The sequence below is a fragment of the Rattus norvegicus genome, chromosome 5, assembly GCF_036323735.1.
Source record: "Rattus norvegicus strain BN/NHsdMcwi chromosome 5, GRCr8, whole genome shotgun sequence".
Lineage (NCBI taxonomy): Eukaryota > Metazoa > Chordata > Mammalia > Rodentia > Muridae > Rattus > Rattus norvegicus.
Window position 1 is genome coordinate 73,280,125 of NC_086023.1, and position 12,184 is coordinate 73,292,308.

The 12,184-nt window shown below is 41.9% G+C and overlaps 1 protein-coding gene across 1 annotated transcript in view; it reads left to right on the plus strand.

Annotated features, from left to right (window-relative positions):
- Positions 1-11,259, plus strand: part of Tmem38b (transmembrane protein 38B) — a 35,722-nt gene extending 24,463 nt beyond the window's left edge. Inside the window, exons 3-6 of the mRNA NM_001014191.1 lie at positions 173-357; positions 1,641-1,728; positions 5,011-5,128; positions 9,267-11,259. Coding sequence (NP_001014213.1) covers positions 173-357; positions 1,641-1,728; positions 5,011-5,128; positions 9,267-9,482 — 607 coding nt within the window. The 3' untranslated portion in view covers positions 9,483-11,259. The remainder of the gene's footprint in view (positions 1-172; positions 358-1,640; positions 1,729-5,010; positions 5,129-9,266) is intronic.
- Positions 11,260-12,184: the final 925 nt, after the last annotated feature.

Here is a 12,184-nt window from a genome sequence, read left to right on the forward strand (position 1 = left end):
GACTCGAAAAGTAGTCTAGTGTCCAGACTCCCTTTTTGAAATCATACTCCAAGCTCTCATGGATGATTGCTTTGGTTGTGTAATGCCATGTTGTTAGTGGTGAAGACTTAGATTTTCACTTCTATTCCTCTGATATTATTTACGTATTGAAATATTTAAATTTTAATTTCAGGTATATTGTATTCTTTTGCCCACGTGACCTAGTTTCCCAGGGCTACTCATATCAACCTATTCAGCTCCTGGCTGCGGGAATGAAGGAAGTGACCAGAACTTGGAAAATAGTAGGTGGAGTCGCGCATGCTAATGGCTATTACAGGAATGGCTGGATAGTCATGATAGCTGTTGGATGGGCCCGAGGTAAGATTAACAGTCTGTTCACACGTATTGTGTAGCTCATGAAGATTCCTTTGCTTACAGGAATAGGGCTCACATGCGGTAATAAAGCCTTTTTGAAAGTGAGAGACTTGTCTGGTTTCTTAGCTAGTAAAGTTAAAGTTCTTTACGTGAATACTAGTGATTAGCCATTATTATTTTAAAATTTTATTTAGTATATATACAGTGTTCTGCCTGTATGCCTGCCTTTGTGCCAGAAGAGGGCACCAGATCCCATTAGAGATGGTTGTGAGCCACCATGTGGTTGCTAGGAATTGAACTCAGGCTCTTAACCACTGAGCCATCTCTCCAGCCATTATTTTGAGCCTCATGGCCTTGTAAAGTTTCTTAGGAATAATTTCTTTTGTTATTTCTGAAACAGATGGAATCAGAAGTAATTACTTTACCACATATGAAATATGTTTAATATGAAATTTTATCTCATTAAATTAAGCAACATTGCTGAGGCAGGCCTATAATCTGAATACTTGGGGACAGGAGAATCACAAGTTTGAAGCCTGCTTGAGCTACACAGAGAATTCTAGAAATGCCCTGTCTAAAAATGAAAACAAATTGTTTTATATTCTTCCCTTTCTTGTCAGTTGTTGGAAATAGCAAATATTCATATTCACATTGCTCTAATTGCTTTCTATTTATTCTATATTTCCTCCCTCCCTCGGTCCTCTCTCCCTCCCTCCCTCTCTCCCTCCCTTCCCTGTCGGTATCCCGAGGAGTCCCTGCTGACCTCAGCCTCACAGTGCAGTTGAGATGATCTTGAACTTCTGGTCTTGCTCTGGCTCCTGAGTGCTGGGGTCACAGGCCCGTGCTGCCATGCCTGGTTTATGCATTGTTGAGGACTGATGTGTGCTAGGGAAGTGCTTCTAGCAATGCCACTAATCCTGTTTTATGTAGGTATTGACAGAGTTCTATACCCTTTGCTCTGGTGTGCTGCACCTAAAACTAGTCATATCAAGGAAAGACATGGACAGAGGATCTTACTTTTCCTAAAACAGTTCTGTATATACATGTCTGTGCCTGAGAGCCCAGATTTAGCCTTAGGTCACAGTAAGGCAGACAGTTGTCATTCTGAGGAGGGAAAATGCACTCGTCCCAGATCTGTGTACGAAGACAAAGTTTTTCTTCCTTTTGAGAATTCTGTTTCGGTGATCTTGGATTTTAGACCGGGAGGGGAAACTCTAACTTCCCCTACCATGTATTTTCTTAAGCAAATCGGTTAAATCTTCGTTTCTTCTCTATTTTATCTTTAGGTGCAGGTGGTGCTATCATCACAGCTTGTGAGCAGTTGTTAAAAGGAGACTGGAAACCAGAAGGTGATGAATGGCTGAAGATGTCCTTGTAAGTGGTCTCTGTTATACTGAGGTGTGGGCTTTCAGCCTCAGATATCACCCACTGGCTTTAAATGAATGCACTTGGAGCTCTGCATGTGACTGAGACACAAGCACAGACACAAACAGAAACAACTAGCTGTCCCATTGGGAAGAAAACCAGCAAACTCATTAAGAGTTGTTGATCTCAGATGAACTCTGAAAGGAAACATCAATTTTCTGTAGATTTCCCTTCTTTATAAAAACAGCTTGGCATGGGCTGGACCTAGGGCCCCCCATATGCATCAGAAGTACAGCTTTGTCTTCATGTGTGTCCCCAACAACTAGAGCAGGGCCTACTATTCCCCTAACTGGGCTGCCTTGTCTGGCCTCAGTGGGAGAGGATGTGCCAGGTGCTGTGATATGGGGGGTGGGGTCTCCCCCTTCTTGGAGGAGAAGCGTAGGGAGAAGGGGGCTGCAATTGGGATATAAAGTGAACAAATAAATAAATTAATGAAATATAAATAAAGCCAGCTTGGAGGCTGAAGAGACAGTTCAGTGGCTAAGAGAGAGCACTTGCTGCTCTTCCAGAGGACCCACATAATGCCTCATAACTCTGTAACTCCAGCTCCATTGGAGCTGATGGCCTCTTCTGGCTTCTGTGGCACCAGCCATACATGTGGTACACAGTATATGCATGCATGCAAAACAACCATATACATAAAAACCACACCAACAAATGCTACCAGACACATGATGTCTTAGCTTATATGCAGGCCCTAGCTTTTAGTATATATAATGTGTGGCCATGGGTAGGAATTGAGTCCTGGAACTAGGAAGCAACCAAGAGAAGGGAAAGTAGTTTTGAGGAAGGATGGGGAGTGTGACAGGTTAGGGGCACAGGCTAGAGCTGAAGTACAGAGGCCAGGGTCATGGTGTACAAGGTTAAAACATGGAGTCTGAAGCCAAAGCCCTTGCATCCCTGTGGAACTTGATCTGCTGGATTTTGAAACGTCTTAGTGCCAGGGCTCTCTCGAGTATCTGCTATCATCTGCTCCACCATTGTGGTTTGGAAGGAGGATCTTACTTCCTGTTTCATAGGAAACAGTGACAGAATTTTCCAGTGCACCTCAGTCTTCGTGGGTAACAAGTCTAATCCTGATTTAACTCTTCTTTAAGTCCTCCTCCGGTGCCCTTTCCCAATTGTCTCCAAACTGCTTATTTTTAGAGTCAGTCTTTAAGAAAACATAATCCAAAATGGCCAGTGTGTATGTCAAAGCCGTTTCCTTAGGAGCCACTTTAGCGTAGGAACCAAACTATTAGAGTAACAAAGTAACATCAGATAAATCCTACTCCATTGGGCAGAGCTCATATGTATGTATGTGTGTAAGCATGTTCACATGTATGGGCTCATGTGTATCATAGTGCATGTTTGTGCCTGTGGAGGCCCAGGGCTGGTGTGGGATGTTTTTATCGACGTGTTTCCACCTCATATCTTGAGGTGAGGTCTGTCAGTGAACGTGGAGCTCCCTGTTTCTGTTATTCTGAGTAGCCAGCCTATTCCAGGGAGTTTTGTCTGTGCCTCCTGGGCCCTGGGATTACTGGTGGGCTTTTATGGACTCTCAGAATCCAATATGGTTTTCACGCTGTACAGAAAGCGCTTTACCCACTAAGCCATCTCCACAGCCCCTCATTTGCCCTTTATACTGTAAATGTTTAATTTGTATTCATTTTATAACATAGTTATACGTATATAAACTAAGTATATTAATATTAGTAATTGTTTTAAAGTATTTTTAAAATGTAGGAATATACAAAAAAAAGTTTAGAAATCTCTATTCCAAGCCATGATTGTTATTCAGTTATATTAATATGTCAAGTTCAGACCTTATACTGTTTTGAACCCATTCCTTAGTTTATAACACTTGAATAACCTTTAAAAGTAAATTGACATATAAAAGCCTCTTGTCATTTTTGCAGCGTGGCATTCTCATAGGTTATAATTTATCCTCTGTAGGCATAGCAAAGCTGGATGGAGATCTTCTACCGTCATACTTTAAGCATGTCACAAGTGTGTGACAAATCCCTGCTGCTTATGTAGGTTAGCGGTACAGTGGATTCATAATTTCACTATTAGTCCTTGAGATGTTGGCAAACGCTGACCTGCTGTGCTCTGTGGTATGCTAGGGTATATGGCTATGCTGCTGTCTAAGAGAAAGGGCCTCACTGTGTAGCTATGCTGGCCTCGAACTTACGGAGATCCACCTGACTTTGCTTCCCAAGTACTGGGTTTATTATGGGTGCCGCCCTACTGCTTTCTGAGAGTGACCGTGTGATCTTACTCTCGGTTCTGTACAGCAGCCTGAGGTTCTCCAGTGGTGGCGTTTACACCACAGTGCAGGAAAGACGTTTCCCCATTTCTCTCATCTGTCTTGGGTCTTGTTTATCACAGAAGGTTTTCAAGTCCTTTAAAAAAGTCTTAGATGGATAAATATGTTTATGCAATACTGTGCTATGGAAGCATAATGGACACTCTAAGAAGTTTTGTGCCCGAGGGCTTATCTCAGTGGTCAAGAGCACTTGGTGTTTATCTTGATTAGGTTTATTGTTGCTGTGAGGAAACACCATGACCAAAGAAACTTGGGGAGGAAAGAGTTTATTTGGCTTATATCTCTCCATCAGTTTTCATCTGCAAATGAAGTTAGGACAGGAAGTCAGACAGGGAGGAACTGATGCAGAGGCCATGAAGGGGTGCTGCTTACTAGCTAGTTCCACCTGCTTTCTTAGGGAACCCAGGGCCACCAGCCTAAGGATGGCACCACCCACAGTGGGCTGGGCCCTTCCCCATTGATCATGAAGAAAATGCCCTCCAGCTGGATCTTAGGGAGGCATTTTCTCAACCGAGGTTCTTTCCTTCCAGACAAGTCTAGCTGTGTGAAGCTGACAGCAGACAGGCAGCACAGTGCTCTTCCAGGAGAGCTGAGTTTGGTTCCCAGCATCTGACTCAGGCAGCTTACAACTGCCTGCAACTCTGATCTGATATCTCTGCGCGCGCGTGTGTGTGTGTGTGTGTGTGTGTGTGTGTGTGTGTGTACGCAAGATACACAAAGTCAGTAAAAATCTCTAGTACTTTATGCTGTGAGAAAAGATTTGTAAGTTTAAATAACTCAGCATTTCTGAAACTTTAAAAATATATTACATAGCTCATTTTGTGTTAATGTCTGCTAACAGTCCATTGAGTTGATGTTTACAGAGCATTCAGACAGAGCACTTGTTTTGTTTGTTACTGACTTAAAATTCTATTTCCTTTCAGCCCTTGCAAGGTAACCCTGCTGGGGTCAATTATGTTCACTTTCCAGCACACCAGGCATCTGGCAATATCAAAGCATGATCTCATGTTCCTTTACACCATCTTCCTCGTGACCATAAAGGTAAGCACGTTCCGGGTGTCCACCAGCCTGCACTATACATCCTGTTTAGGCCTTTCGTTCTGATGGAGTCCCTCAGGCAAAGCTAGTACCAAGAACACTTGTTTCTACATTGTTGAATGTAGAAGGACGGTTCTGGGGGAGTTTGCTCGATGTATCAGGAATTCCTGAAGCTCCTCTGTGGTTCTTCATTTGCCACCAGGAGGTGTTTATGGTTGGACAGGATAGGCAGGCGGTGTCTCGGAAGCCAGAGAGTAGTGGGGAGGAAGGTCAGGAGCTGCACAGGTAGGCCTACTTCATTCTTAAAACTAGGCTAGGACAGAGGTTTCAGTGAGCACTACTCTTTGTTGTTGTGAAGGGTAAGTGTATTGAGTTTGCAGGTAGAGGAAACCACACAACCTGCTCTTCATTCTGGGCCAGGTAGACAGGTGTGGATATTGATGTTTTTCTGTCTCTGCCTGTGGCTGTCTTCGTCCTTGAGAGAAATATATTCAGCTTCTTCCTTTCCTCCTTCCTTCATCTCTCCTCTGCAGTTTCCTTTCCCTCCTCTTCTATTCACCCAGAACTCATGTTCAGCTGTGCTTAGCCAGGTTCATTAAAGGAAAAATCATTATTTTTATAATTCTCTCAAGTACTTTATGATCACTAAAACTCAAGCCACAGGGAAAGAAAATAAATGGGGAAGATTATCAGTAGAGGAGAAAGCCCTATTGTGTTGTTGCTACACAGACTTATGTTGAAATGGAGGCTTTGCAATCTCGGGCAAGTCTGTGTTTTCTGAACTAGGGTTACCATGCCCCAAGGGATATGTGGCTTCTGGCATTTTCTGTATAAAATCATATTATAAATGTGATGTATTTTCTACCATTGATCTCAATGGTAATTAACTTTAAATATGTTAAATGCATTATTGGGTAAAATTCACATGTCCTTTATTTTTTATTATCATTTTACGTGCATTGGTGTTGGTCTGCACCTATCGTTGTGTACCTTGTATAAGTCTGGTGCCCAGTGAAGCCACACGAGGATGTTGGAGGCTTTGGAGCTAGAGTCACAGTAATTTGAATAATTGTGCCATGTGCATTATGGGAAATGAACCCAGGTCCTGTGGAAGAGCAGCCATCTTAACTGCTGAGCCATCTCTCCAGCTTTCTGACTTAAGAAAAAGGTTTTAAGATAAATCTTTTGTCCGTTTTGAACTGTGTCAAATTTGGATCCCTTCTTCATCAGTGGATACTTGAAAGGACTCTGAGGAACATGTATTACTAACTGGCTGTTCACTTGAAGGAACCACAGTGAACTAATTCCTATGAAACAGAGCAAAGGTGCTGAGTAGTACTAACTAAAACTGTACAGCAGCTCTGCGGTTTTAAAATTAACCATGCATGATGACCTTGGTAAAAGCACTTTCAAAGATTGGTGGAACTGCAAAATGATTTTAGTTAGTTGAGGTAAATAAAAGTGGAGACGAGGAGTATACAGGACTAAAGGGACCTGGGGAGCATAGACAGGAGCGGCCGTGGGAGAGCAGATTGAACTGTCCTGTGGCCTGTGGCTTCCACTGTTGGTACAACCAGCAGCCCTACCCCGGGTGAGGTGTAGACACCAGCTTGTCAAGGTCACTTAAAAGACCATGTAGCTAAGTACTGATTAGTGTGTTTTTACAAAAACTTACAAATGAGTACTTCTACATTTTAAAAAAAATCAGTATTTTACTAGAATAATTTATGTGTACTAAGGCCTGCTCAATCAGGGAATACATATTTATATTAAGATCTCTGGCTGCTCTTCCAGAAAATCCAAGTTCAGTTCTTAGCAACTATATAGCAGTCTTCTGCAATTCTTGTCCCAGATAACTTCTGTCCTCTACTGGCCTCCTTAGGTGTCAAGCACTCATATACATGCAGACAAAGCACTCATATATATAAATAAACTAAAATAAATACATTTAAAAATGTTTAAAGTAATATGGGTGCACCGCCAGTGGCTACAGCACTGAAGTAAACGTCTCTCCCTCTTCCAGTAACCATTAAGTACATATAAACTCTCCAGGGATCGTGGCGGGTCATGAGCACCTACCTCTTCCACGGCAGAATGTTGGCAGGTCCAGTCTTACATAAACGTTGTGCAATCCATCACCGGTGCTGTGAGGTAAAGACTGCAGCAGCGCGTCACATATCATGTCGACTTTCCATACCACCCCCCTCTTCTTCTGTTTCTTGGTTCTGACATTTCTGACATTTCTCTGAGGTTTCCTAAGTCTTGGAGTAGGATCGATGTCCCAGTTGTGCTGAGCATTAAACAGTCACTTATTCTCATTTCTTTGACCAGTCACGAGTCCCTGCACTTAATGCTACCCATTGCAAAAGGAAGCTTCAGACCGAAGCTCGCAGCAGCACTAACTGAGGCCATAACATAGCTATTGTGGATAGGCACACCTTGTCCATTTAGCAAAACTGAAGCAGTAACCTCCCCATTAGGTCTCATGATGGCTTCTGATGAGGTTTTAGAGTATGAGATGTGACTGCATCCCCTCCTGAGGAGTGGGTCTCAAATCCAATGAGAAAGCTGCTGTATGCCCCTGGATTGCACCAGCGGGCAGTTTGCCTCACTGTTCAGTAAAGTAGCACCAGACTCCACAGCTGAGTAATACTCCATGTCAGTCTCTCTCATCAGCCTTCTGGCACCATCAGCTCTAGCAAGCATCAAGGACATTGTCCCAGTTCAAGCTTGCCTTCTCCGTGTTCTGTGACCAGAGTCTTCAGTGTCTTCAGCAATTGGCTCTTACCATCTAGTTTTGAGAGGCAACAGCAGGGGCACTAGCTTGTATTTTTGTCAGGGGATGGGGTAGGGAGGAACTTCAGACACCTCTCCAACCAACAACTTGTAGGGAGGTTGCCCTCCCCAGACACTGGACTTTGCACTTATCCTGTGGATTCTGGAAGCATCTTTATCCACTCACATAGACTATTTTAATTTTACTCATAAAATGTCATGCATCTCCATCCCTTGTCTTACTCTCCTCCTTCTGTCAACTTCCTACTTCTAGGATTCTCCTTCTGGTCAGACATCACAGATGTTATAAAAGTAGCTGTTTGGGGGCAGAAGAGATGACTCAATGGTTAATAGCATGGACTCTTCTTCTAGAGGATCCAGGTTCAATTCCCAACACCCACATGGTGGCTCATAACTATCTGTAACTCATGCATGTGATACACAGACATATGCAGGCAAATACATAAATACACATAAAATAAAGTTAGAAAGAGACAAGGGTTTTTTGTTTTTTGTTTTTTTTTTTTTTTAAATATAAGGTAGCTGTTTAAAAGTATACATGTCAGACCATTTAGGGCCTGCACAAAGTTGTGTGCAAATGAGCTTTGCTTTATATATGTGGTAGTGTTAGTAGCCTATAGATTATATTGTGCTATTTTCATCTGACAATGTGTTCTAATTAGTTTCTAATTATTTCTGGCTACTTTAACTTGTATGCACGCATCTCATCTATCTGTTCTTGAGATGGACATGGACTCTTTGTACCTTCCCAGCCCCTCGATGATACAGTTACGCTGAATGATACTTTATTCCTGACGTCATGTACCCTAAGCAAGTGGGTTGTGTAGGGCCTACTTTAGGGGTGTCACTCCAAATGCCTCTAGTTTGATTTTTCTGTGATCCAGAAGAACTGCCTGTTACAGAGTCTTAGGGCTTGAAACTAAGTTAGATCCTGAGTTCTCCCTGCAGATCCACTTTGGGATTAGTCTAATTTCTTGGTCAAGTGTGAACATTTCTGAGCAGTGTGACTTAGAAGGTAAGTGGACTTTTCAGTCCAGATTCTGAGGTCTTTGTTCTATATTTAAGTAATTCAGACAGACAGGACTGGTGGGGAGGTTCTTCCGTAGTGTCTTTCGGGAAAGTTCAGCAGCTCCTGAATGCCTGCACCATTGGTTATACTTCATTTGGTATAATGTTCTTTAAATTCATAGTGATCTGAAATTTTTCCAGAATTTAGCTTATTTTTTTCTCCTACAGATTAAATAAAAAATACATTTGAGTCCCTTTGTCCATTATTTATTTTTCTCTCTCAGTTTTAAGAAACAAAAAGTGTTTATACTGACATTCAAAGTGGATTTTCCCCTAGGTGACCATGATGATGACGAAGGATGCTGCTGTGACTCTCACGCCCTTCGAGGACACCTTGACTCGGATGCTGTTTGGCCGGCAGCAGCAGCAGTTTTCGTTGAGTGAAAAGAAAGCTGAAGTCAAACCGTCTTCCAATGGTTCTGCCTCCTCAGCGTCCAAGCGGGGCACAGAGCCTCCAAGTAGTGCTAAGAGACACGCCAAGAAAGAAGACTGAGGATTGTCCCTGAGCTCCAGAGGCAAAAAGAAAGAGTTACTTATCTCTCAGAGTGTGGTCTAGTTCTATGTAAATGATGTGAAATAAGGCTTATCTGTAGGGATGGAGGAGACAAAAGGAGAAGCGCTTTGTTTCAGGGACACCGCTCGCTCTGCTGATCTAACTCTTGGGGTCACGAGTGTATCATGTGAATTTTTCTGGTGTAAGAGATTCTCATAATTATTTGAATAGTTTTATATTGATAAAAGAATACTTTTTTAAATGTTAGAAAAGTTCACTTGTTACTAAAAAATTATAAGAATTTAACACAAAAAATTCAGTATTTTTTTTTACTTTTTGAATGACTATAATTGTGTTTTAATTCTGCAGAATTAAACTTTTACTTCATATTTCCAATATAATTCCTGTATATAGAAGACAATTCCTATTTAATTTTGAACATGGAGAACTTTTCCTAAATACTTTTTGACCTAAAATAAACAAATAGTGTATATTTGGTGTATACATTTGTTTTATATATCTTACACACATTAAAAATACCCAAAATATAATTTATTTTATTTTCAAGTATTATTTTTCATTGAGGTTGCAATGTTAATATGAGTCTCAGTTTGAAGTTCGTTTCATGCCCTTGTTTTAAAAACTACTTTTTCCTCAGAAAACTAGGGTTACAATTTGTGAGTATCTTTTTCTTTTTGCAACAGCAATCTCACTCTGTAGCCCAGGCTGGCCTCAGACCTCCTACCTCGGCTTCCCAAGTGCTGGGCCACCATGCCAGGTTGGGACGCAGTTTCTATTGTTAATAATCCTGTGTTTGGAGCCTGGGTGGTTTTGTGTCTGTCCTTACCCCGTTTCAACAGCTGGAGAGATTCTTCACACGTTGAATGTTCCCCCTGACTCGGTCTGTCTGAATATGCTGGTGGCATGTGTCTGCGACTCAAGAAGAAGCCCCGTCGTGGCTGAAAGTGTGTCCCGTACCTCTGTTCCGGTGATCACTGCTTCACGAGTTTATTTGACTGTCTCTTGTGAGTTTGCAGTTTGGTATCTCTACTTAATAGACGTGTGTATATTTCTAGTTGTATTGGAAATGAAAGCTGTTTTCCTGCAAAAACGCTCAGCTCTCATGAGGACTGTCGTCCCACAATTGACGTGAACCACAGAACCTAACATCACGAGGTAGACTACTGGAGTGAAGCAGTACAACGTTAAGTCTGCCGACTAGTTGACCAAAAGCAAACAAGCAGACATACTAAATGATAGGTTTTATTTGCTTTATTTGGTACATACAAGTCGTGTTATAACATTCATATTCTGTGGTGTGACTTTCATACCAAGAATGTGAGCTGTCTGTGTTAGGCATGTTTGCTTGGTTAAGCACTTAAATGACATCCAATATATAAAGTTTTCCTTTTTTCCCCTTTTTCCTTTTTTTTTTGTTTTGTTTTGTTTTGTTTTTCAAGACAGGGTTTCTCTGTGTAATAGCACTGATGGTTTCCGTTTTAATTTTTAACACACATGCACAATAGCAGGTAGTTTTACTTGATTAAGAAAAAGATTTTGAGTGGGGCACTTTTGATAACTTTGAGAAAATTGCTTATTTTTGATATTGTGACAAAAAGCACTAAATTGCATTCTCTATTATATTTGATAATCTGTAGTTAAAAACTTTGCAAAATTCGTATGTTATTGGTCTGAAGTTGTAGTTGTCGTTAAAATGGTAAGAATCTTGTTTTTCATTTGTGTTAAAAACAAATTCATTAAACTAAGTACTTTAGTACTCGAGGGGTATTTCTTTTTTCCCCGTTTGTATTATTTTGAAGAAAGAGGTCAGAATCCTGTGTTGTCTTGACACTTATGGAGCACAGTCTGAAGGGGACATTGCTCTGGAGAATGGACTAGACTTAAGGCCCCCTACCCTGAATCTCTCATAAGCTAGCGCCTTTTTCCTTACCTACCAGGAAACCCGGATGTAGCCATAGGCCTGCTTCACATGGCCCAGTCCCACTGAGGGGAGTTAGGAAACCTGTCAGAGCATGACCCCTGGTGGCAGTGATGGAGCTCTAGCAGAATGTGCCTAAATACTTTCAACCTGGGTCCCCAGAGTCTTCATTCTTCCTTGCTGACAGTTTCCAGTGACCAGTGGCCTTTCCAGTGGGCACAGACTGAGGGGCAATGAGAGGAGTGAAGGGTGCACACTTCACTGTGGGTGTAGCTTGTGTTTCTTTCAGCAAACCACTTTTTAATTAAAATGTTCTTAAGGGATAATAGCTACTTCAAGTCACAAGTTGATTGCAGTAGAGAGGAATGCTGGAAACTGAATCATGTGTTGAAGGTGTTTTAGAAGAGGAGGCAGAAAGATCGTAAGAGCTGGAGGGGATGGATGATGGAAACTTCCAGACACAACAGGACAGACACACATCTCCACTCAGAGACTGGCAGCGTGCACAGAGCCTGCACAGGGCCTGCCACATGGAGTCCCGGTGCAGAGAGAGGAAGGAGACGCAAGACTCCATCCCTAACCCAGAAGCGATCTCCAATTTACAATCAGTTGCAAAAGGGAAAATTAGTTCTGCCAATGGAGTCTCATGTTGCAGTAAATATTAATTAGGGGTTTCTACCCTACCTTAGATCATTTAGTTCCCGAATAAAAGATGTAAAACTGGGGCTGGGGATTTAGCTCAATGGTAGAGCGCTTACCTAGG